General features: G+C 39.7%; 2 protein-coding genes across 2 annotated transcripts; one reads left to right on the top strand and one right to left on the bottom strand.

The window, feature by feature from the left end:
• The first annotated feature begins 16,424 nt into the window (after window positions 1-16,424).
• LOC121440598 (interferon-inducible GTPase 1-like) lies at window positions 16,425-17,774 on the top strand. The gene has a single exon (XM_041641359.1). The coding sequence runs from the start codon at window positions 16,425-16,427 to the stop codon at window positions 17,772-17,774; it is 1,350 nt and encodes a 449-aa protein (XP_041497293.1).
• A 7,848-nt stretch (window positions 17,775-25,622) lies between these two features.
• On the bottom strand, window positions 25,623-26,852 carry LOC121440597 (interferon-inducible GTPase 1-like). Its single transcript, XM_041641358.1, has one exon. It carries the CDS (start codon window positions 26,850-26,852, stop codon window positions 25,623-25,625), a length of 1,230 nt encoding a protein of 409 aa, XP_041497292.1.
• Between the last annotated feature and the right edge of the window lie 314 nt (window positions 26,853-27,166).

The raw sequence follows: 27,166 nt of genomic DNA, 5'->3' as shown, positions 1-27,166 counted from the left end.
CCACCCTTGTAACACTAGCCCATCCACTATCAACATGGGAAAACCTAAGGGTAAGGTTCATATGTGTTATTATGTCAGAACATGACAATCCCCAACCTCAGCTCTCTACCTTTCTTCCTGATCTTTAACTCCACACGCACAGCTGAAAGCATACATGCACACATACACACACACACACACACACACACACACATACACACACTCATGAATGCACACATGCACGCATACAACACCCAAACATGCACAGGTGCACACACAAAAGATTAAATAGTTGTATTATTACTCTTTGCTCCTAATCATTCTAATAAAAACTCAGGAAGTTGAGGGAATCTATGGTCAAGTGCATAAAGTACTTGCCATGCATGTATGAGGACCAGAGCTCAATTTCCAAAACCCACATAAATGCTGAGTGGGTGTCCAGCCACCTTGAACTCCCATGCTCAGAAAACAGAGAGAGAATGGAATCATAGAGCAAACTGCCTACCTAGAGTGTGTACATCTGCAATCTCCATGTTCAATCGAGAGACCCTTCCTTGATGAGTTAAAGTAGAAATTGAGGATCAGGCCCAACATAAGCCTGACATGCCCACACATGTGTGAACATGCACACTAAACAGAGAGACACATTGTAAATGTAAAAAAAATAAGACGCAGAAAGTAAATAAAAATAATATCTTAGATAGTGCAAACCTTAAAAGAGTCATGAAGCTCTCCTACAGGTTGTAAAAGCAAAAATTGTTCTCCAGGAGTGGGGATTTCAGGCCAGCGAAGATACCTGCAAATGATGCTGGGGCCTCCAGGGCTGTGACTCTGGTGAACCATTGCCACTCTAAGGTGGGCTTTGCAGTGGCCCAGCTGCCTGTGAGTGATCAATGTTCCTAACTCGACTTGAAAGACAATGTTTCTTTGGTTTGTTATGGGTGCCTATAAGGGATGAATAGGTATTTGTTTGTCTCCCCAAGGAAAGATCATACAACACAGCTGATGTCTTCTCAGGGGCCAGAAGAAACAAAGCTGAGTTAAGGAGGACTGGTTGTCTTGTCCTTACAATGGGTGCTGACATATGGGAGTGAGGCTGTCCATGTGATCAGCCCTCCTCAATCTATACCTGGTGCATGAGTTGGCTTTTTAGAGCCCATTCCCCATGGTGGGATGCCTTACTCAGCCGTGATGCAATGGGGGAGAGCCTTGATCTTGCCTCATCTTGAAGTGCAAGGCCTTGTTGTTTTCCCATGGATGACCTTACCCTCTCTGAGGAGTGGATGAGATGAGAGGGGGTGCAGGGAGAGCTAGGGTGGGAGTTGGGAGGAGAGGAGGGAGGGGAAACTGTGGTTGCTATGTAAAATTAACAAAAAAATTAAAATAAAAGAGCCTCAGTTTCAAAGGCCTTGTATGTATTTATGATTGTTTGGGGTACTTCATATCTGTGTTTATTAATAATATGCTTTTAAAGTATGCTGATCCAAAATGTCTTATTATATATTATATTTTTGATGGTATTAATCCTGTCAGCTAGCTGTTCATTCATTATTGTATGTAAAGACTATATCATTTCTAAAAGTGCCTCATTCTTGGCTCTGTTATCAAACCATTTTCTTAAAGAAAGCTAAGTACCAATATCCAATAAATGGATGTATCAGAAAAAACATATAAGCCTTGAGAATACCTTTCATAGTATAAGTTAAAAGGTTATTAAATTCCTGGATGGTGGTATTGTCTGCAATACTGATTTGTTTATGTTAAAGAATGTACTTTGCCATGGGTCTTCAGTAATTTGTTGTAAGTGTAATAATCCTTATTGGCCAACAGGTGTCGTGGTTGCAACCATGTGATAGACTAGTGGAGCATGAACAGTCCCACCTGGTTCTGCATACTGGTGTCTGCTTAAATACTGACAAATCTGCTTTGCTTAACAAAGTAAGAGCAGTTAAAGCAATTTTGTACTAGGCAAGAGTTTTTGGGTGGCCAGATTATCAAGGAACCCAGAGCTTGTGAGCTAGGAACACAAACTAAAAGCTGTGTCAGTCAACACTGCATGTAGACCCACAAAAGGAGTATCCCCGCTATGGTGGGGTTTTGGCAAAAAAAAAAAAAAAAAAAAAAAAAAACTGCTTAGTAGGTGAAATCAAGCCAGGTGAGCAGGGGGTGGGAGACCTTCTGGACCAGTCCCAGTAGGTGTGGAGTTGGGATTCATGTGGGCGTCAGATGTAGAGAGACTATATAAAGAAGTCCCACACTAGCTCAGAATTGAGTATAATAAAAGGTTCTTAATTTAGGGGAAGACTCACACATCATGGTCCTCTGCACAAACTCGGGACAGGAACTGAATCCAGCAGCTCAGAGAGAGCATGCAAGTTCTACAGCTGCATTTGTAGTATAAGTTACCACGCCCAAGTGAGCTGGAATTTTAAAGGCTATTGGCTGAAGGAGTTCTCACATCAATTGCAAGTTTGTATTCCTCATGGACAGTACAAAAGGAAAGTAAATCTAGGAAAATTAAAATTTACTTCCACCAAATACAATAGCTACACTTACTGACGTCTTTTGAAAACATAAACAAAACAGAAAATTAGACTTATGTGATCATTAGAGATTTGGCATTGATTAAACACTGATGTCAAATGTGATTCATTATTATTTATTTCTAAATGTGTAAAGCTATGGATATGTTCAATTTCTATTCATCTGGAGGACACACTGAAGAAAGTGTGCACATACAGAGGAGACATCTTGGATTTGATATACATTGCTGCACTCAAGTTAGATGCGACACAGTTTTTCGTGATTTTTATAGTTGTTGATGTTAGCTAAAGGTCTCATGCAGATTTTTATATTATTTTTCCTTACGTTACCTAAGTTTTAATTTATCCATAATTAAGAGTTTAACTGGGAGCTGGCAGAAATTTGTTCTAATTTCTTTTCTAATGCTTTTATAAATACCATGACCAAAAGGGTTTTGAAAAAATATATGATATATGATATTCTTCAGGATGTGAACTCAGCACTTCATGAGGGACCACTGAGAATCTCCCTCCTGATAAAGCTGTGTGAGATGTGTCTTTATTCCCGCACCTCCACGCCTGTCAAGAGAGATAGTTTATGTTGGGGTCTGGTCAAGAGAAATAATTATGGTCCAGGCTAGCACCAGACCCTGACATAATAGTGCCCAGACTTGAGGCTGATCTGTGAACCCCCCAAAACACGAAAGAAGTGAGGAAGTACAGACGTGAGGAATCCACGAGAAAAAAATTTCAACACGGGTGGATATGTAAGTATTGAGTGCTCAGAAATAGAGAATAAATTTTAAGGAAGTGTAGAGAAATGGGGCAAAACTTAAATCGGGAGTAAAAATGCGTAAATAAGTTGTTGTTGTTTTTTGTGTGTGTGTGTGTGTGTGTGTGTGAGAGAGAGAGAGAGAGAGAGAGAGAGAGAGGGAGGGAGGGGGAGGGAGGGAGGGAGGGAGGGAGGGAGGGAGAGAGAGAGAGAGAGAGAAGGAAAAAGGATTTAGTTATATATGTTGGTAGCTAAAGAGAGTTAGAGTGTAGCAGAAACAATGGCAGAGATATTTAGAATCTGTAAACATGATAGACGTGGAGATACAACTTTTATTGCTTGCTAAACGGGTAGGAAAAGTGAAGGAAAAAGGATATTTGGCCCAAGAATCACCTAGGTTACCCCTGAGATTAACGTATCACGTGTGCGCAGTAGCCAGCTAAATCTAACCCACCTGCAGGTAAAAGGCAAGCAGGAATAGGTTAGAGAACAAATTTAAGCCCACACAGTCATCCCAAAGTCAGCCAGTAGAACAAAGGAGAATATTCAGGAATTCTCTTAATTTTATGCTTACAAGTTAAAATAAAAAAGAAAGTTAAAAATCAGCGCAGCTATGCCCACCAGAGCTTGGGACAGAAGGCTGCGATCCCCTGCTGTGAAGCAGATTCAGCAGGGAGCTGAAAGGCAGGTTTGAAATAAAGTAACCTCAGAAAACTACAGCTTCAGGACAATTCAGAATAAGCAAGCAGGTTAAATATGCTTCTATTCGATTTCACAATTTTGCTTCTTTGTCAAAAATCTTCTGTTTGTAGGCATGTGAATTTGTATGCAAGGTGGATTGATTTCAGTACTGTGGTTCTGCAGTGAAGTTTTAAAGTCAGAGATTGTGATGCATTCAAAAGTTCTTTCATTGTACAGGATTTTAAGATTGTTTAGGCTATCCTGAATTTTTATTTTTTCTTATAAGGTTGAGGATTGTTCTTTCAAAGTCTATGAAGGATTTTGCTATAATTTTAATGGGCATTTGTATTGAATTTGTAGGTTGATTTCAGTAAGATTGTCATTTTACTATGTTGGTTCTCCTTTCCCAAGAGAATAAGAATAAGAGATCTTTCCATTTTCTGATGGCTTAAATTTCTTTCTTCAAAGATTTAAAATTCTTATGCAGGTTTTTCCATGTGTGTGGTTAGAGTTACTTCAAGATATTTTATGGTATTTATGGCTATTGTAAAAGATAATGTCTCTCATTTATTATATGTGTATAAGAGGTGTATTTTGGGTTGTTTTCAGATCCTGTCTATGACAAAGTAATTCTGCTGTGAACATAGTTGAGCACATGTCCTTATGGTATGGTTGAACATCTTTTGTATATAGGCCCAAAAGGGGTCTTGCTGAGTTTTGAGGTAGACGGTTGCTTATTGCCACACTAGGATTCAAAGCGGCTGTGCCAGTTTGCACTTCCACCAGCAGTGGAGGAGTTTTTTCTTTACCCCACATTCTCTTAAGCATAAGTTGTTAGCAGTGTTTTTGATCTTGATCATTCTTCCAGTAATAATATGGAATCTCAGAGTTTTGAATTACATTTCTCTAATGGTTAAGGATGTTATGTTTGAGCATTTTTTAGGTGTATTTCAGTCATTTAAAGTTCATCTGTTGAGAGTTTTCAGTTTAGGTCTGTAACATATATTTTTTATTGGATTATTTGTTCTTTTTTTAAAAAAGATTTATTTATTTATTATGTATACAACATTCTGCCTCGATGTATGCCTGCACGCCAGAGGAGGGCGCCAGATGTCAGTACAGATGGTTGTGAGCCACCATGTGGTTGCTGGGAACTGAACTCAGGACCTCTGGAAGAGCAGTCAGTGCTCTTAACCTCTGAGCCATCTCTCCAGCCCTTATTTGTTCTTTTGATGACTAATTTCCTGAGTTCTTCATAAGTTTTTTGCAGTGGATTAGTGATAAGTAAGTATATTTTCCCATTCTATAGGCTGATATTGTGTCTTGTTGGCTATCTTCTTTGCTATACAGAAGCTTCTCAATTCAAGAGGTCTCATTAATTGTTTCTCTCAGTGTTTGTGCCACTGAGGCTGTGTTTGAGATGTACCAATGCATTCAAATGAACTTCTAATTTTTCCTTCGTGTGTGAGGTTCAGTGTGGTTGGTTTTATGTTGAGGTCTTTGATTCATTTAGATTTAAGTTTTGTGCAAAGAAATAAATATGGATCTGTTTTCATTCTTCTACATGTTGATTCTAATTAAGCCAACATCATTAGTTAAATATACTTTCTTTTTCCATTTTCCTATCAGCTAGGCAGACTTGCAACTTAAGAGAAAGATAGTCTACAAACTTTTAATGAGATATACAATGATTAAAGCCTTAGTTATAATATTCTTATGGGAGATATTGAGCTACAAAATAAAATTCTTAAAAAGAGAAATGAGCCAATTTCCAGTAGAGAACTTATAGAAGCTGCCAAACAAGTACTCAAGCAGGTGGAGTATAGATCAACAGGTAGAGTATACAATATCAGCAAGTACAATATATTAATTATAACTTAGCTATAGCAAGTGTGTGTACTAAGTACAAAACGTATTCTACAGCAGTTTTATGAAAAAAACAGAATTTTTTTTTATGGCTGCACCTTCCCATTTTTGCCAGTTGATATATTAAGCTCTTAATTTAAAGCGGTAGCTTGTCTAATACAAAAGAGCAGGACGAAATCTAGGAGCTATTTTAGCAGAGAATTGACTATGATCAATGTTTCTTATACTAAGCAATAGATTAATTAATAATTTTAAGATAGTGATTCTTGGACAATTGTGTTGGCTCAATTCAAAGGCCAGAGTAATAATCCTTCCCAGATGATCATTGCTGCAATTCTTACAACTAATGTTATAGCTAAAGACACCTTAAAGAATATTATTCAAAAATTTTACACATTGCTCTTCCACTGGAAGAACTGCATATATGGTTAATAATGGAAAGGAATTGTGGAGCGTGATATAGCTCCTTGAAAACAACGTAAGAGGATAAAGTTGCAGACAGATCTGGCATGATGACACCAAGGTGACCTTTATTGAGGCAAAATGAAAAAAGCCCATGAAATGAATTATAAAAAGACCCAACCTATATAAATTTGGGGTTGAATGGGTTTGTGCTTTTGTTCACAGAATTAAAATTAAGCTGGATGAGATGACTGCATATACAGTGAAGGACTGGCAGACATGATGATATTGTAGCCTTAAACGCCCCCATTGATGAGTTCAAGAAAGGAGATGGAAAGGAATCCTTGGTTCAGTCTTCCCTGTCCCCACAGAGAGGAGTCTCTGATCCCAGGACCTGCTGCCAACACTCTACACTGCAGGGTGCCATGCTGGACTGAGCGGCAGATGCTGAGCTGCTTCCAGACACTTGGGACACACAAAGACACAGAGACCCTGCTGACATGACAACCACAATGACTACAATTTTCTGCACCTTGAATCTTGTTTGCTTTGGAGCTGAGATGCAGACTGAATATCTGACTGTTTTAATCCTTGAGACCCAGAACTCATTTCCATTAAAATATTGAACCTAAAAACTAAGACCTAAGCTTTTCCCTTAGGGAAAGAAAGACTCAAAATAATAAATGACTGAAACCCCTCTTCACTTAAGAAAGGAGTCAGCCTAAGGGTTTAACAGCTGCTCAGAGACTGGAATTGGTATTTGATAACAGCAGTGTCATTGTACTCTTACAGGTATTGGCCTGATATTTGTAACTGCATATAAGGTGTTGAGAAAAGATGTTATTAACCAATAATACTGAAAATTATGATACTGACTCGATGATTTTTGTAACCAAGACCCCCTGAAGGTCACCATGAACACCCCCCAAAATTAGATTTAATAGTTTCTCTACTAAATGAAACCCACACCTCGGCAAGAACTTAAGGCTAGACATATTATTGACTCTAGGTAAACATTACTATTGTTATCCTGTTAAATGGGTATAATATTAAGTCAACTCTTCTTGAATCGTCATTATATCCATAGATTAAGGCATCTCCCAACCTTTATTATGGTTGTTCATATTTGTAGTAGATGATAATCTATACAGAGATCCACAACTGGCTAACATTCAGAGAATAAGACACTGAACAATATCCAGCCCTGAATGGAATATTTATAATTCTAGTTCCAAAGGCACAGGAATGGTTGTTGAAGGGGAGATAAAAAGACTATAAGAGCCAGAGTCAGTAGGGTAGACAGCTACAGTGAAACTGTGTCTTCTGGACACAACAAGGCAGCTGGATGTATAAGCTCACAATGGTTGTGACAACATGTGTAAAACCTGTCACGCCCAAACCAGATCAAATGTGTGCACTGACAGGAGAGTTGAGAATGACAAGACTTAAGGAACATGAATCCACAATTGTGAGGAAATAGGTTATGTCATGGGTGATCCTTAACTTGGCATCTGCACACAACACCAGACAAGTGTGCTGTGTGACTTCAGTTCAGGCTGTATTTGTGGAGTCAGGGATCCCAAAAGTTATCTTTCAAGGGTTGTGTTCCAGCCTGGTTAGTCAGCTGCTTCTCCGTGCTCTCCCTCCATTTCCAAGCCCCACATTTCACACCTGTACTGTTTTAGGACTGTCCAGACTTGTCTGCCAAGAAACAAAGGTTTAATAGAATGAAACACAGCTGGTCACTTTAGTTTCATTTTCCTTTTCTTGGAAATGCAGCAGGTCTGAAAGCTACTGACCTGTGCTGCTCTGTAATTGGCCAGCACACATTGAGAGGGAGGGGCAGGACCCTGGAGAGAGTGTGAGTCCTGCCAAACTGTCAGAAACCTGCTGCTTTCCACAGAGGAAGGGGGGGTTGGTTCATGGGAAGAGACTGCAGCACAGTGGACAGTGGTTCCTGCAGCTGAACTACAGTGAGGGCATACACTGGACTCAGGGTTCTCTGGTAAGTGGAAAGGGGCATTCAGATCTAACTTGTAACCCTCACCATCTCTCTTCTCTAAAGAGCTGACAGGTAATAAGACATTTTGGAACATGCCCTGAGAGTGGAGATCCCCAGTTTGGAAGCTGGGGTGTTTTGGTGGGAAATTGGCAGAACTGCCTTGTGGATACTCTTTGCTAATCATACAAGTTGAGGGACCTTAAGGTAATGATCTGGATGTTGTTTCAGTAAATGTATGCAGCTGTTTTGGCTTGTTATTACTTTCTTTAAAATGGTTGTAAATGGATGTTTCAGGTAATGGAAAATATCTACAGTGTGCAGGAGGTTCATTGTATCTCACTGTCATCTTACATCCTAGAAAAGAGTCAACATTTAATTCCTCATACCCTGAGGTCTCCGGCCTGTGGAGAAGAGGTCTCTCTGCACACTGCTTCTGCTGAACCTGGCTGTGGAAATCTATGCCTGAAGAATCTTGTTCTTTGTGGTTTTCCTTATTGTAAAGCAGGAGTGTTAAGATCTTCTCTCCGTCTGTGAGGGACATTATCTGTCAAGGTGTGGTGACAGCTGTCATTTAGGCAGGTGTCCTGTTGTAATGCTTGCTGTGACACATTCCCTGTGTGCATATTCAGTGGAAAGTGTGTGTGTGTGTATCTCTCTGTGTATGTGTGCATCTGTGTGTCTGTGTGTGTCTGTGTCTGCCTGTATATCTGTATGTGTGTGTCCATCAGTTAGTCTATGTATGTGTGCCTTTGTGTGTCTGTCTGTTAATCTGTGTATGAGTGTGTGTCTGTATCTATATGTTTGTCTTTGTGTGTGTCTGTCTATATATGCATGTGTGTGCCTGTGCCTGAATATGTGTCTGTTTGTCTGTCTGTCTGTGTATGTGTCTGTGTGTCTGTCTGTGTCTGTATGTGTGTGTGTGTGTGTGTGCGCGCGCGCGCACGTGCTTGCTTGCTCACACATACTTGGTATGGTCTGTCACTGCGTGGTGCAGGGTGCATATTTGGGGTTTAAGTAAAGGCTGGTGAGCTACAGCAACAGATTTTTTTGGTTTATTTTTTTATTTTTATTTTATTCACCTTATTATATATCTCTATGCTCATGAACACCCACATACATGTTGACTTGCTCACATGAGTTTATCTTTGTCTGACACATTCAATTCATTAGCACTATTATAATTGGCCAACTATGATGATGATTAACATTCATCTATAATTTTATCACCATCTGTTTCTATTGTTTGGTTTTCTCTTCCCTTTATTTGGTTCTATATTTAATGTGGATGAGCTGGAAAGTAGTTCTGTCTTTCCCTTTTGATTCTAACTTTCTAACATGCTTGTACTGTTACTTCCTATTTCCTTGTTATTGGTTGCTTGGTTGCTTGTTTGGTTGGTTGGTTGGTTGGTTGGTTGGTTTTTGAGACTTGGCTTCTCCTCCCTGCGGTCACAGGTGCACTTGGCCATGACTGACTTCATTTTCTTACACTGGATGCTTGGGATTTTAACCCAAGTCCTTATGCTTGCACAGCAAGCAGGCTTCTCTGCTAAGCTAAATTCCTCCAGCCTTTATCCCAAAGCCTCTAATTTGGGTAATTATTTGTATTCTTTTAAGGTTCAGCAGTTACTGGGATTTCAATTGTGGTTTTTTTGTTAGTTTCTTTTATTTTATTTATTTATTTATTTTTGCTAGTTTCTTTATTCCTGCTACTTTGGGCTTATTCCTGTTCCCTTTTATAATGTAGATTCAAGTTACATTTCTTACTGTATTTGTTTTTTTTCACTTTTTGCTTTTTGAGCCTTCAGTTACACTCATAGAAAATTTTCTGAGTCACATTTTTGATTGTTGGTTTCTAACAAAGACTGTCTCTTCCTTCTTCAGCAGATTATCTCCTTGTCCTCATACCCTAAGCGCACTGTGCTCCAGTCTACACTTTACACACATACCCTAAACTCGCTGTGCTCCATTCTATACTTTACACACATACCCTAAGCTCGCTGTGCTCCATTCTATACTTTACACACATACCCTAAGCTCGCTGTGCTCCATTCTATACTTTACACACATACCCTAAGCTCGCTGTGCTCCATTCTATACTTTACACACATACCCTAAGCTCGCTGTGCTCCATTCTATACTTTACACACATACCCTAAACTCGCTGTGCACACTCAACAATTCCAGTGTTCTATATTTTCCTGTTAGTACTCATGCTTGCAACAGGTGCTACATCGACCTCTAGATAGGTGGGGTTTTTATTTAATTTTTTCAGAATTTTATACATGAGTCTTGTTCTTATGTGGTTTCTACCTCTCATTCTTTCCCTTCCAAATCACCCTACATCATCCAATACTTCCTCTCAAATTCACAATATCTTCTTCTGTTATTAACACACATGCATGTGCAGACACACACACACCTTACTGAATTCATTTAGTGCTGCTCATGTGTCCATGTGGTTAGGACTGGCCACTTTGGATTGGACAATCTATTAGTGGGTTTATTGCTAGAGAAAATTGATTCTCCCCTTTTCAATAGCCATTGGTTTTACTTGTAGCTATTCTTCTAGAGATGAGATTTTGAGAAGTTTCTCCCATCCACATTGATATGTCAACTGATGTCACTATGCAGCTATGGTTAGGCAGTCATATACTCAAGGTTTCCTGGCTACAGCATCCTTTCCATGTCTAAAGGAGAATATTTGCAGCTGATGTCCTGATGTTCTGACTCTTACAATCTTTCCACCTCTACTTCTGTGATTTTCCTGAGCCCTGGGTGTAATGGTTACATTGTAGATGTGTCAATTGGGGTTCAGTACCCAGAGTGACCCCTTCTCTGTGTGGAAACCAGGCACGGGCCTCTGTACCACTCCTTGACATACAGTCAAAGGACTTTATGCCCTACTGAGGAGACACCATTTATTTATTCTCTTATTTGTGGATTCTAACTGAGAACCTGTAGATTTGAGGATATAATCAGAGATAATTACAGAAGCAATGAAAGAAGGCAAGGGCCATGGGGAAGGAGAGAAAAGAAACTCTGTAGAAGAGGAAAGCAGAATTCCCTTATGCTATGAAGATGGAAAAGGGGAAGTAGGAGGAGCTGTAGCTGCGGGCAAGATGATATGGAAGAGAGGAAAGACTGAAAGAGAAAAAACACTAAGGCTGTTGAAAGCCATGGGGAAATATATTATTTTATAAACCTACTTTAGAATACATATATGATATATACATACAAATAAAAATGCATATGTTTTAATGGAATCTTGCAGCAATGAGTGATAAGGCTCTCCCACAAGAACTAAAGACCATGTAATGAAAATCCCAGTCTTAGGCATGGGAAACCTTTCTTTGACTTATAAATCAGAGGGTCCAGCAATCCACCAACACAACAAAGGCCATTTCCATTGCCCTTGGAGGCCTCCCAGAACTTGAAAATAAGGCCCTATTACTGAATGCACCTTGGACACAGGACTTGGAGGAATCCACCTGGAATTGGTCTGGAAGCCTCCTCAATGAAACTAGCTCTCCCAGTAGCAGCCTCTGTGCAAGCTGCCAAAGGAGAAAAGCAAACAACAGGCCTAACTCCACTGCGGCATGATGAAAACTGACCTTTGGTGGCCAAGGGAGAGCTGGTTTGTCAGGAGAGATCTGCGTTCTCCTCTGACCTGGTCCCTTGAACAAGGGCTATCAACTTTGTTCATCAGCACAGCAAATATGGTACCAAGGGAGAACGAGGGACAATCAATCTTTTACAGAGCCTCGCAAGGGGAGAGATTGTTCTTTGGCCCTATTAACTCATAAGAGCACACAATCTCACAATCAGATGCTATCGGTCTGTACCCATATGTCGCTTTCAACATTTTACTTGAAGGGGAACACTTTTCAGGACCTCACTGTTTTCAGCAAATGTGCTTAGGTCCAGCCACTGCACCTTATGTATACATCCATTGTCCTGAATTAGGGATGTGAATGGTAACAAAGGAAAAACAAGGAACATGGTCCATCAGGGCCATTGATTACATTGTTTTTCTTAAAGGGCAGCTGTTTCTGACTCAGTATGTAAAAAGAATGAGTGCATAGTCTAAATGATTTCAAAGCACATTATTAACTTGGTTAAAGGTTGGGTGAAAGTTTGATCTGTAAAGACAAGCTTCAAACAGCATTTCCCAGAAAAACCATTCCCACACAGCTCTAAAGCCATGAACCACAATGACCAGCCCAGAAAGATGTCTCTTATGGGGCAATGGTAACACTTCATATTGTGGGTATTTAATAGCGTCTAATTGAACTAAGTCCCATTCTATAGAAAGAAATGTATGCCTACTTTAAACCTAGACAATTATCCATAATTGGAGAGGTCATAGACACTAGAGAAGCACCTGTTACTGCATCTTTCTAAATCATTGTAGCTTTGATTGTATTGGAAATTCTTGTCTTCATAACCACGGATAAATGTAGCTCTCACTCCTCATCAAAGAAACTTCTTTCACATATAAATCTATTTCGAATTTCATACATGAGTAATTTATAGATGAGCATTTATATCAATTCTATTTCTCCCTTTTTCCCTTTCACCCTGTGTCCTCCCCAATTCATGACTTCTTTTATTATTGTTGTTGTATATACAGACATAAGTATATATACATAGACAACTGACTGGGTCCTTTTAATGTTGTTTGTATGTATTCAAGGGTGACCTCTTGGAATTGGATTCATCCAATGAGGGATAAGTTCCTAGAATGTATACAGGACATACTGTTTTCAATACAAATATGTCAAATCCCATCCATAATGAGAGGATGAACAAAACAGACAATCCTCAAAAGAAGAACAAAATGCCCAATGAATGCATGATAATAATCTTCAAAATCTTTAATCCAAGAAAATGCAAATAAAAACAACAGTGAGGAACTGGAGAGATGGTGCAGTGGCTAAGAGAGCTTGCTCCATAAGTATGATGACATAATTATGATGACATCCCAGCAAGCATGGAAAGAGCTGGGCAGATCAGCACTGAGAGGATCCCGAGACAAGAGGATTTCTCTGGCTTGACTACTTCCTCACTAGGAGAGAAGTAAGCCCCAGATTCAGTGAAGCCCTGTTTCAGAGGAATAGGCACCAAGTGGTGGCAGAGAAGAAATTTCTTCTAACTTCTGCACACATAGCCCCCCAGCAACACACACGCTATTCCCCCTCAAATCATAAATCAATACAGATAACTCTTAAAACACAAACTCCATTGAAATTCTGTTTCACCCCCAAGAAAAATAGCTATTAATCAATAAGGGTAAAATAACACAAATGTTGGAGAGGAGGGAGGTGAGAGGGGAAGGAACACCTAAATATTGTTGATTGATGGGAGTACAGGAATGTAAATGTTAGTTCCTTTACAATGAACAATTATAATAGTGGTTTCCCAACAAAGTAAAAAGAGAAATGCTCACACACTTTTACATGCGAATATCTAGCATTCCCAGATCATTTGCTGAAAATACTACCTTTTCTCTTGTGTATATTTTTGATGCCTCTATCAAACATTCCATGGTTGGGTTTGTTTCTGATTTCTCTATCCAGTTTCCTGACCTGAATTTCTGTGGGTGGGTGGGTTGCTTGATTGCTTGCTTTACCAATATCAGGCTGCTACTTGTCAGTGTGGCTGTATTCTGGGCTGTCCACAGGTGTTATGATGCATCCACAATCACTCTTGATTCGTGATTGCTGTGGGGCTTCTGTCCATCTGTGTGGACTTTAGGGTTGGTTTTTCTACCCCGTGAAGAATGGAACTGTAATTGTTATGCATTGCCATGTATCCAAAGATCAGTTTTAGTGATACAGCAGTTTCCACCATACTAATTCTCCCACTTTATGAGCACAGGACTTTCCATATTCTAATGTCTTCTTCAATTCTTTTCTTCAATGTTCCAAGTTTTTATTGTAAATTATGCTTATGCCCTGGTATTTATATTTTAGTTACTTTGGTGGGATTTCTCCTCCTCTCTAATTTATTTCTTTGGAAGCTTGTTACTGGCATATAGAATAGCTACTGATTTTTGTGTTGATTTAGTATTCTGCTACTTTGTTGAAAGTGTTCACCGCTATTTTCTATTTAAGTTTGTTTTTTTTTTTTTTCTGACGTACTACAACACTGGCTAAAAGCAACTTGGGGAGGAAAAGGTTTATTTGGCTAACATATCTAGGTCACAGTCCATTGAGAGAAGTCAAATCTGAGGCAGAAGCCTGGAGAAAGGAACCTAGAAGCAGGAACTGAAGCAGAGGCCGTTAGAGGAGCTGCTTACTGGGTTGCTCCCACCACTACCACCACCACCATGCACCAAACCCATTTTTCTCATCTTCCATAAAAATCTATTCAAAGGGATCAAAGACCTCAGCATGAAAAATTGACTGGATATGAACCAACATGTAGGTAAGTTTGTAAGTCTATAGCTATATGTGTCCACATCCAGCCAGGCTTATGCAATATTGGGGATCAAACCCAGGGCCTTTTTCATGCTAGGAACATTCCAACAACTGAGCTACTCTCCAGTGCACAGGTAGATGATTTTTATGAAGTAAAGTATGAAAATAAAACAGAGCTAAATAATAGTTTGAGCACACTGAAATATTACATTGAGTAAATGTTTTTTAACATGGACTTTAATAATGAAGAAGGTTTGTATTATTATTGAAAGTTTTCATTACTCACAGAGGTGAAAAGACACAAAGAGAGAAAATCAATGAAAATTAATATTTACAAAAAAAAGAAAAAAAATTAATATTTACTTCAACTAAATCAAATAAATGGATGAAAGTAAAAGTATAAACTGAAGGTTTATGTGACTGTTGATACAATTTGACATTGACTAAACATTGATGATGATTACTATTTGCTTCTCAGTTTGAAAGATTATACTTATGTTAGTTAAAATTCCCCACATTTTGAAGGCACATATTGAAGGATGAAAGAACACCTTGGACTGGCCTGGAAGACTCTAGTCAAATTAGATGCAACATAGTTACTCTCATTTCTAAAGTAGTTGAAGCTAGTAAATGGGCATGTGCAGATGTGTAGAGAGATGTTTCTGTCCTGTTTGGTCCCTCAGCTGTTCAGTCCCCAAAAAACACACAGCAGCTTATATTAATTATAAACTGGTTGTCCTATTAGCTCAGGTTTATTATAAATTAAATTAACCCTTAATTCTTACCTATGTTTAGCCACCTGGCTTGGCACATTACTCAGAGCAACATTCTCATCTTGCTTCTTCCCTGTCTGACTGGTAACTGCACACTGACCCCTCCCTCTTCCCAGAATCCTCCTAGTCTGGTTGCCTTGCCTAAACTTCCTTCCTGGCTACTGGCCAATCAATGTTTTTTAAATCAATACAAGTGGCAAATCTTTACAGGGTACCAGACCATTATCCCACAGCACTTCCCCTTTTTTCCTTTCAAAAACAAAATCATATCTATAAGAGTAGAACAGTCAGCCACTGGCTTTTACCTCTACCTCAGTCTGAAATGGTGGTCCTGCCTCCAGGAATCTCAGAATGAGACTGAGCCTGATAGCTGTCTCGTCCATTTTATAATCCTCTTCAGGGCTAAGATTAAAGGTGTGCACCACTGGGATTAAAGGCATGTACCGCCTTGTTTCTATAGCAACTCCTGTGGCTACTGGGATTTAAGGTGTGTGTTACCACTGCCTGGCCTGTAACCTGACCACTAAGGCTATTTACTCTCTGATCTTCAGGCAAGCTTTATTTATTAAAATACAAATGAATAGCCGGGCGGTGGTGGCGCACGCCTTTAATCCCAGCACTTGGGAGGCAGAGGCAGGCGGATCTCCGTGAGTTCGAGACCAGCCTGGTCTACAAGAGCTAGTTCCAGGACAGGCTCCAAAACCACAGAGAAACCCTGTCTCGAAAAACCAAAAAAAATAAAAATAAAAAAAATACAAATGAAATGCCTTAACACAGATGATTATATGAATATTCTTACTTTCATAGAGTTTTAAATTTTCCATCATAAAAGACTCAACGGAGAGCAAGTAGAAATACATAAGAACTAGTCCATATCAGAAGGTGATAGGCATCTGTCTGGAGGACACAGTGCTTGAAGAGGGCAAAGCACAAAGTCATCCATCTGGCATCAGCCTATCCCAACTTACTCTCCCTTCTTCCTTTCAGGGCCTTTATTTGCTTACTGTCATGAGTCAGCTGCTCTCTGACGCATCTAAGGATGAAGACGTGTGCAAATACTTTAAGATGATTAAGGAAGAAAACAGAATCATTTCTCAGAAAACCATCACTTCAATTGAGTTACACCTGGCACAAAGAAACATTCAGAAGACAAATAATGTAATTACTGATTCATTAAGAGAAAGTAGCAGTACCTCACTCAATATTGCTGTAATAGGAGAGTCTGGAACTGGGAAGTCCAGTTTCATCAATGCCTTTAGGGGGATTGGACATGAAGAGGAAAATTCAGCTCCAATTGGTGTGGTGGAGACAACCATGAGGAGAACTCCATACAAGCACCCCAATATTCCCAATGTGGTTATTTGGGACCTGCCTGGGGTTGGAACCACAAAATTCCCACCCAAAGATTATCTGGAGAAAATGAAATGCAACGAGTATGATTTCTTCATCATTGTTTCTGCCACACGCTTTAAGAAAAATGATATAGACCTCGCCAAAGCAGTCAGCATGATGAAGAAGGATTTCTACTTCGTGAGAACCAAGGTGGATATAGATTTAGAAACTGAGAAAGGATGCAAACATGCCTTTGGCAGAGAAAACTTACTGCAGCAGATACAACGCCATTGTGTCGATACCTTTAAGAAAAACAACCTGCATGTACCACCGATCTTCTTGATCTCTAACAAAAATTCATCTGACTATGATTTCCCAATCCTGAAGGACATGCTAAAAAACAAACTTTCTACTCCCACACTTCCAAACTTTATGTATTCTTCACTGAGTAAGGCTGAGGCAGTCATTGAAAGAAAGCGTGAGTCGATGCACCGGTTTATCTGGCTAGAAACCATAAAGAATGAAGCTTGGACAAGTCTTTCTGTAAAGGGCATCCTCAAGGACAGTGATATGGAGAAGTTGAAGGTGATTTTAAACCACTATCGAAAGCTCTTTGGAGTTGATGATGGAACCTTGAAACTCATGGCAAAGGATTCCCAAGTGCCTGTTGAAAAACTGAAAAAAGTCATTAAATCTCCTTATTTGTTGGAAACTAAGAAAAGAGAAACATTAGAAGGAAAACTTTTGAAATATTTGGAGAGATTTGCCTCAGCCAATGGTGGGCTCTTGGCTACAGGTCTCTACTTTAGGAAAACCTTTTACTTACAACTTCTGTTCCTTGACACAGTGGCTGAAGATGCCAAAGTTGTCCTTAGAGAGACATACTCAAAAATTAGTTCAAACTCACATCACCCACAGCTACTGACCATGGATAGGTGTTACTCTTTCCTCGTGTCCTTGACAGGATTTGTGCTTGTATGTTTTGCTTTGTCTTATCTTAGACTTTGGACATGGAATGAGGTGTAATATCCAAATAATTTTTTTAATATTCAGATTATTTTAATCTTACTATATAATAACACAAATATGTAATTTTTAAACATATTAACATGAGTTAATTCTGCAATAGCCTGTTTATTCAATTACTTTTAAGGCTAAGGCTCCAACCCAGGCCTTGTAGATGCTAGGCAAGCATTTTATCAATAAACTATGCATCTCACATTGTGAAAGCTTTTAGATTTAAGTAAGACAATTGTCTGACTATTCTGAAATTCTGAACTTATATAATTTAATTGCCATATCTGCTCATCTAACAAAAAATGATAGGATGTAGATTACATATTGTTATTGTTCTGGCAAATAATGTAAATGAAATAGGTTCTTCAATGTTCAACATAATCATATGTAATAAACCAATTGTCACACATTTTAATATGTTAATAGTAAGTCATAATTAATTTGAATCCCTACGACATCAACTTGTACTGGGGAACACTCAGAACATTCGTTTCCCTTCCTGATTACCCTAACCCTCCCTAATAATGTGGCAAAAACATGTGAAGGCTGGGTTTTGTTGTTGCTCTTGTTTGTTTTTATAAGATTTTTCTGTACTTCCTTAAGACCCCATTGATTTCTATAAACCTGCTTTGCAAGTACTCCTGATTTTACCCTTAAGAGAGCCCTAAGAAATGAACTCAGCGTTGCTCTCTTTAACCGGCCCAGAGAGGCAGTCTCTTGCCAGGTCTCAGGTACATCACAATAAAAACCTCAAATTTGGCTCAGAATGGTGATAATGGTCTCATTCTCACCCAGTGTGGTTCACATTGTAGGGGCATGGCTTGGTCTGTTCCAAAAGGGGGGATTCTTTTAATATTTATTTATTTATTTATTTATTTATTTATTTATTTATTATATATACAATATTCTGTCTGTATGCCTGAAGGCCAGAAGAGGGCACCAGACCTCTTTACAGATGGTTGTGAGCCACCATGTGGTTGCTGGGAATTGAACTCAGGACCTTTGGAAGAGCAGGCAATGCTCTTAACCACTGAGCCATCTCTCCAGCCCCAGGGGGAAATTTTTGTAATGAAGCCACACAAACAGAAGAAAGTAGAAATAAATGCAAATCAACTGCATTAAAAGCTGTAAAGAGAAGCATCAACTCAAAAGAGAAACACATCAAATTAACATCCAATCTCTAACCAGCAACCCTAAGTGACAGGGAAGTGTGGGGTGGTGAATCTAAAGCCCTAAATGTAAATCATTGCAGTTAATATCACTATATACACAAAGCTATCTTTTAAAATTGACAGAAAAATAAGAACATTTTAAGACAAGCACAAATTCTGACAATTATGACTACTAATCTAGTACTCCAGAACATACCTAAATGAATATGATATGCAGAAGAAGAAAAGGACAGTCTCATCCTTTTCAGTCATGACATCACAGGAAAGAAAGCAATCCATGAGAGAATAATGAACAGGGGAGGAATCAGAAAGACTGCATCTTGTCCAGCACAGTGAACCTGCAAACAATGGGATGTGGGAGAGGACATCTAATCAACCAGAATAACCAAGATTACAAAATTTAGCAAACCTCTCTCAATGGTTATCTTCAATGTAAATGACATCAAAGGTAAAAGAATGAAGAAGCACTGACTGGATTAAAAACAAACATAAAACTTGAAACATTTAAGGGTCCGTGTTCTCTCAACTAATATGAGATATGAATATTCACACCACCCCACACTGAGCACAACCAAAAGCCCTGAATAGAATGCAGAGGCTCTGAGAGAAGGGAACAGTGGGGTGTCCAGCCCTAAGTGGAACATCTCTACCATATCCCCCGGTCTTAGGGTTTCTCTTGCCGTGAAGAGACACCATGACCCTGGCAACTCTTATAAAGGAAAACATTTAATTGGGGTGGCTTATAGTTTCAGAGGTTTAGTCCATTATCACCATGGTGGGACATAAAGGTGTGCAGGCGGACATGGTGCTGGAGAAGGAGTTGAGAGTTCTACATCTCGTTCTACAGACAACAAGAAGCTGTCTGTGTGTAGCTTGAGCATAAGATATCTCAAAGCTTGACCCCACTCCAGTGACACACTTTCTCCAACAAGGCCACAGCTCCTGATAGTGCCACTCCCTATGAGCTTATGGGGACAAATTACTTTCAAACCCCCACATACTTCCATTCACGTGGCTCAGGGAGCACCAGAGAAGAGGCAAAAAAAAAATATTATCAATATTTTCTTAATGCATCACTCATTACAGATTTAGCACCCCAAATGTCTCCTTTTGTCAGCTAAAACTCAATACACCCGATGGTTTCCTGAGAAATAATTTTATTCTCTGCCTTAAATTTCTTAAAATATGCAGTGAAGCTGGAGTCGAAATCTTCATGGTCTTCATCCTTAGATGCATCAGAGAAGAATGGCCTCATGACTGTTAGTAAATCAGGGCACTGAAAGGAAGAATGGAGAGTGAGTTCCAAGAGAACAGAGGTGTCTGTGTGCTTAGTGCTGTATTCTCTGTGCTGCAGACTCGGTTATCTTCTGATGCTGACCAGTTCCACAAGATCGTACTGGTTATGTTTTGTCAACAAGAAGAACTCTGTATCCTATCTTAGGTATATGTACTCATTCATGTTCATTCTGACCATATTTACCATAGTCAAGTAATAGAAAGAGTTTTGAAGCCCATCAGTTAATGAATATTATTCAGTGGTAAACAACAACAATGCAATTGTGAAATTCTCAAGCAAATGGATGTATCTTTATTGCATGTTGAGCGAAGTAACCCACACTTAGAAAAGCAAGTACCTAATTTTTTTTAAGTCATATATAGATCCTAGTTTTGGAATTTTAGATTTGAGGCATTCACTTGGAATAACCGTAGACTCCAGGAAACTGGAAAGGAGTCACTGCACAAAGGAAAGAAAGATATTAATGGAGGGTATTGTGGTTTATTCTAAAGTCAACGTGGCACAAACCCTCACCTGAAAAAGTGTCCTAATTGCCTTAGTTGATGGTAGAAGACCCACCCAGATGCAAAGGGAAAGGCAGGGGGCAATCACTTGCCTTGTACTGGCTTGGCCTTCCTTATTGCTGCTGGTTGATTTACCCTGTCTCTGCTGCTGGCTCCCTTACTGATACCAGAACAAGTGTTTCCAGGCTTCCACCCTGGCCTCATCATCAGGAAACTTTCAGAATTTCAGCTCCAGATTGGGATTGTGGAGCTACCCAGCCTGTACCTTGAGCAACTATGGGGTTGTTGTCCTGCCTTGTGAGAGACAGTCAATGTGGGACGACCCTAACTGCTTGAGGCATGACCCAAGTGTGGAACAACTAGCAATTTCTCAGCCTCTCAGCTGTGATCATGTGTTGATGCTATTACAATGTAAGCTATCTTCATATATTATTCTATATATTATGCATGAATTAGACATCTAGTCATTCCTTTGATTCTCTGATGGGGGAAACTTTGCTAACCAATCATCTTTAAGAGGTGGAGCCAAGTTAGGGTATGGCTTTCAGAGAACCAGAGAAAAAATGGACAGGGACCAGGTGATCTCTCTGTGTGTGGTTCCCCCGTGGCACAGCTAAGCTTGGACTTCCCATTCCTGTTTTGTGAGTTTTCCCCTTATAATAAACAAAAATATAATTGTTTTATCCTTTAGCTAGCATGGTTATTTCCAGAATTGAGCTGACTTCTACAATTCTCTTCTTCTATAGAATTCTGAATAATACAGAGGAGATTAGTAGAACACAAGGGGTATGAAGAGGGAAAGGTAAATAATAGGGAAGAGGTCAGAGGGCAGTGCAGAGGAGGAGGGAGAGAGAGAAGGAATCACTAACTGAGCATGTCTGACAACACTGTACTGGATTCTACCTTTTATGTGTGCTTAAGGAGTTTAACTGGAGTTACTGTTTGCCGCAATGAGGGGGTGATGCTTGTCCAAGAAGATAGAGCTTATTGTATTAGTTAGGGTTCTATAGAGTCACAGAACTTAGAATTAATCCCTCTTTATATCTAAAAGGGGGATATTGGAATGGCATACAGGCTGCAGTCCAGCTAATCCAACAATGACTAGATGTGAAAGGAAACCCAAGAATCTAGAAGTTCATCAGTCCCACAAGGCTGAGGTCTCAGCTTGTCTTCTGAATACTCCGGAATTCCAACAAAACAGACTCCAATGCCAGTGAGGGAATGAATGGGCTGGCAAGGTGAGGGCAACCAGGGAAACAGCAAAAGCTGCCTCCTTCTATGTCCTTATATATGCTGTCAGCAGGAAGCATGGATAGATTAAAATGTCTTGCCTTCCTACCTCAAAGGTCCAGACTAGAAGGGAATTCACCCATTTTAACCCCAGCATAAAATCTCTCACAGATGTGCCCTCAATTTCTGGATTATACTTCATTCCAGATAGAGTCAAGAACTTGATTATTTCTAGAATGAAGTTCGCAACAAGAAGAGCTATTGAAGGTGTCAAACAGAACTCAGTGTCAGCTGTGTGATACCTGTCCCTCCGTTGTTGATCAGGAAGGTCCCAAGACCTCAAAACAATACAGGATACTGCTTTCATTCTTCAATTCCCACCAGAATCTGATGGCAAGAATCTATTGATAAAGACACCATATACTTTGGTCATAGGACATAGAAATATGTTGGCACCAACCAGAAAACTTCCTGTTTTGTGGCTAACATTCACAGTATTGGTGAGTGCTACTCAAGCTGCTGAGGAAATCTTATGTGACTGAGGATTTGATCAAAGAACAATCCCAATGAGAAGAACACCTGCCCTGCTCTTCTGCAGAAATATTGTTGTCTAAACCTTGATCACTTCCGCATGACCTCAAGACCCAAGGCCCAGCTATGCCCTGCCATTTTCTTATTTTATCCACTGGCTTTAAAGAGTCTAGTGACTGCCATGTCCCTTTATCCAAGAGTCACTACTGCAGCAGGGCTCATCACTGTGGGTATGAAATGCTGTCCTTTGGACAAGTATGACTCATGTTGGAATAGAGTCCTGTTCTATCGAGTGTGAGTCTCTGGAGCATCTGTTTCCTGTTAGAGCCACGGCCGTGCTGTGCTCTGTTCCATAGGGACAGAGTTATTGCCACATCTATTCCCATGGAAATGAGCTACTGAGCCATATGTCTGAGTCACAGACCGTGGATATGTGATCTGTTTTCTCCTGAGCCTTAAGAGGGAATGTAGGCTTATGTCCTAGGTACCACAGACCCTGAGGGCCATCATTTCACTGCCGCTCCAAACAGAACTGCCTTCAAACAGCCTAAAATGATGCTGTGTTTTATACTCTGTGTCACAGTGGACCTGAACCTTTTCAAAACAGCCCTTCCTTACACTGAGTCTTCAAAAGCTCAGTTGTATTGCACATAAAATTCATACTAACCCCACACCCAGAAAAGTTTTTTTAAGAATTTAGTTTTTCGTTTCTCCTAAAATGTATTGTCCATGTTCTTTGTTACAAGCAAATGCAAACAATCCCAAATGAAGGGCAAAGCCTGTCTAGTGCAGGTTCCTCCCCAGCTGTACTGAGGCCTTCATTGCTAGAAGAATGATTGACAATGGGAAGAAAAGAAATGTGGCAGATATATGGGAACCTGTATTAATCTACCAGATATGATGGTGGCTTTGACCAGGGAGACTTCGACGTGAACAATCATAGGTAAATAAGAATTTATTTAAATAAGAAATAAGAATTACCAAAGTCCTGGTCTTAGAGGAATGAACCCCATTGCCTCACTTGCAAGAGGGATTCTCAATTGAGGAATTCCTTTAATCAGATTGGCTTGTGGGAATATCTCTGGGGGATTTACTTGATTGATAAATAATGTAGGAGGATATAGCCCACTGTGGTGAGTGCCATCCCTAGGAATGTGGTCCTGGGATGTGTGAGAAAATAGGGTGAACAAGCCATGGAGAGTAAGTCAGTAAGCAGTGTTCCCTCCCAGTCTCTCCTTCAGTTCCTTGGCTTCTTTTGATGATGACTGTAACCTGCCAGCCAATTAAATACTTTCCTCCCTAAGGGTGACTTAGTTAGTGTTTCTGCTGTATTTGGCGGCGTGAAATTGGGAGAGTGGAACCTAAAAATGAGGTGGTCTAAAGTCTCATGCAATAACCAACTTTATTCAGGGAATCAGACAATTTATATTCTGAGTGCATTTTGTGGATTAAGCATGATCGTGTGAGCAAAGATCACTTGAGTTCAAGCTATGATCAATCACAAAGGCAAGCTCACCTGGGTTTAGGGAGTATAGAGTCAGGAGGACAACTTCTGTTTGGAAACATCATCCTGAATACTAGTGGTAAGATGACAGGTAATCTACAGTAAAACCCACTCCTGTTTATTCCACCTCAGAGGGGCACGGCAGCGCATTCCACAAAAAAAAAAAAAAATCCATGCTATGGAAGAACAGAATTACAAAAAACTTATATGTAAATATGTAAATTTTACGATTGCTTTAGCCAGGTGGTTTTGTCTTTTTGTCTTTGTCCTGGAGTTTTCTCACAAGCTCTCAGGAATCTCCTCAAACAGCTTCCTTCACTGACTGTGTATCAAGAGCTAGTGTTTAATCCCATCAACAGAATTACAAACTATGACAATGTACAGACTACTTGTTAACCTTGAGGAGAGCTTCATGAAACTTTTATGTTTCCATACTTTAAGACTTGAGATTTTATTTCCTTCCTGAATCTTATTTTATTTTATATTTAAAATGTATCCCTGTGTACATGTTTACATGTGTGCGGACATGTCAGGCTTATGTTGGGTCTCCTGCTCCATTACTTTCTACCCTTTTCATCAATGCAGTTTCTCTCAATTGAATCAAGAGCTTGTAGATCTACACAGCCTAGCAAGCCAACCTGCTCCATGACTGCACTGTTTCTGCATTCTGAGTGTGGAAGTACAAGGCGGCTGCCACACACACTGAACTTCTATATCTGTTCTAGCAATTGAGCTCTGGTCCTCATACATGCATGGCAAGTGCCTCCAGCTTCCTGAGATGCCATTAGAATGTCTGATTATCTGATTAGGAGGAATTAGCTACAAAGCACTTATTCATATCTTTTGTGTGTGCTGGAATATTTTGGGTGTTGTACATGTCTATTCATGAATGTGTGCATGTTTGTGTGTGTGTATTCAAGTGTACAGGTGAATGTATCTGATTTTTTGGGCCACCAATCAGCTCCCAAATTATGACACAGAGAGTTATTAGCATTGAATGCTGGGCCTCACTTTAGCTGTTTTTTTTTTTTTTAAAGTGGCTTCTTTCTTTTTCTTATTTCTTTTTTCTCAGCTTTTTTTAGGCCTTACTTGAAAATACAGGCCCCACATTGGAATGGCAAATGTACCATGATTTTTACACAGTTAAGGTCATATTCTGCAACATAAACAAATGTAACACATCTTTGTCCAGATAAAACAATTTTCCTCAAAAGGTGGAGTTGAAGACAGAAAGGAGGGTAGAGAGGTGAAGAGGGACTGGGGTTGTCATATGAACATATATGAACTTCTATATAGGTTCTAGCAATTGAGCTCTGGTCCTCATGCATGCATGGCAAGTGCCTCCAGCTTCCCGAGATGCCATTAGAATGTCTGATTAGCTTATTAGGAGGAATTAGCCACAAAGCACTTATTCATATCTTTTGTGTGTGCTTACTATGTCATATGACATAGTCAGAAGCAGGGTCCATATCTTTAGGTGTTTCCATGGTGATACTCGTTTCGATAGAGTAAAAAAAAAAATATGTCAGAGGGGGGAATTCATCTAATGACTTCTTGATAGTAATCATTTGCTCTTGTCATGGTCAGTAGCTGTGGATGAGGTGAGTTTAAACTACTTTCCTAAATTTGTCTAAGGAGAATTTTGGCGTCTTCAGTCACTGTGTCAAGGAACAGAAATTGCAAGTAAAAGGTTTTCCTAAAGTAGAGACCTGTAGCCAAGGGCCCACCAGTAGCTGAGGCAAATTTCTCCAAATATTTCAAAAACATTTCTCCTAATGTTGTTTCTTTCTCAGTTTCCAACAAATAAGGGGATTTAATCATTTTTTTCAGTTGTTCAACAGGCACTTGGGAATCCTTAGCCATGACTTGCAGGGATTCATCATCCACTCCAAAGAGGACTCGATAGTGGTTTAACTTCTCCTTCAGCTTCTCCACATCATCCATGAGGATTCCCACTACAGGAACAGTAGCGAAAAGTCCATCCTTGCAGGCTTCCCACCAGATAGCCTGCTGCATAGAGTTGTGCTTTCTGTCAATGGCTGGTTCTGTAATATTAGCCAAGGAAAGCATAAAATTGTGGCGCTTTTGAGCAGGAAGATCCTTTACCAGGGTGTCCATCAGGACTGGAAAATCATAGTCAGATAAATTGCTGTTAGAAATCAAGAAAATCTGTGGAGCATCCATGTTATTCTGACTGAAGGTGTTCACACACATGCTTCTGATCTGCTGCAGGGTCTTTTCTCTGTCAAAGGTATGTGAATTGCGTTTCTTCTCATTGTCTAAATCCAGGTCCACCTTGGTTCTCACAAAGTAATAATTCTTTTTCATAAATTTGATTGCTTTGGCAAGGTCTAGTTCAAGTTTTGTAAAACGTGTGGCAGAAACAATAATGAAGAAATCATACTCTTGGAATTTCATTTTCTCCAGATAATCTTTTGGTGGAAAGTTCACAGTCCCAATGCCAGGCAGGTCCCATAAAGTCAAAGTTTGAATTTTGGGGTGTTTGTATGGAGTTCTCATCATAGTTGTTGCTACCACCCCAACTTGAGCTGCACCTTCATCTTCAGGTCCCACCCCCATCAGGGCATTGATCAAGCTGGACTTCCCTGCTCCAAACTCTCCAGTGACAGCAATGTTTATTGGGGCATTATCAATATTTTTTAATGCATCCCTGATTACAGAGTTTGCCCCCTGAATGTTTCCTTTTGTCAGGTGTAACTCAATTGAATCAATGGTTTCCTGAGTAATGTTTTTGCTTTCTGTGTTAGTCGTCTTAAAACATATAGTAAAGCTGGATTCCAAATCTCCACGGTCTTCATTCTTAGATGTATCAGAGAAATACTGACCCATGATTGTTGATAAAAAGGCCCTGAAAGAAAGAAGGGAGAGTAAGTTGCAAGAGATTCAAGAAACATTTATGCTTAGCACTGAGTTTTCAATGTGTGGTTTAAGTTATGTTCTGATGTTGACTAGTTCCCATATATATTATGCTGATTATTTTCAGCCAACAGGATATAAGCTGTAGTCCTTTTGGAGGAGAAAATCTCATTTGAGGAAGTGCCTCCATCAGACTGGCCTGGGAGCACCTTTATGTGGTATTTTCTTGGTTGAATATTGATGATGTGGGAGCTTCCAGCCCACTGCTGATTGTACCACTGCTGGGC

This window comes from Microtus oregoni, unplaced genomic scaffold (genome assembly GCF_018167655.1).
Source record: "Microtus oregoni isolate MIOR12 unplaced genomic scaffold, Mior012 000069F_ref0000032, whole genome shotgun sequence".
Classification (NCBI taxonomy): Eukaryota; Metazoa; Chordata; class Mammalia; order Rodentia; family Cricetidae; genus Microtus; species Microtus oregoni.
Note: the sequence above shows the minus strand (reverse complement) of the source record. Positions and strands in the feature narration are given on the sequence as shown.

Excerpts from the sequence above, each read along its gene's own strand:
- LOC121440597 (XM_041641358.1), bottom strand. The coding sequence starts at position 26,852 with ATGGGTCAGTATTTCTCTGATACATCTAAGAATGAAGACCGTGGAGAT.
- LOC121440598 (XM_041641359.1), top strand. The coding sequence starts at position 16,425 with ATGAGTCAGCTGCTCTCTGACGCATCTAAGGATGAAGACGTGTGCAAA.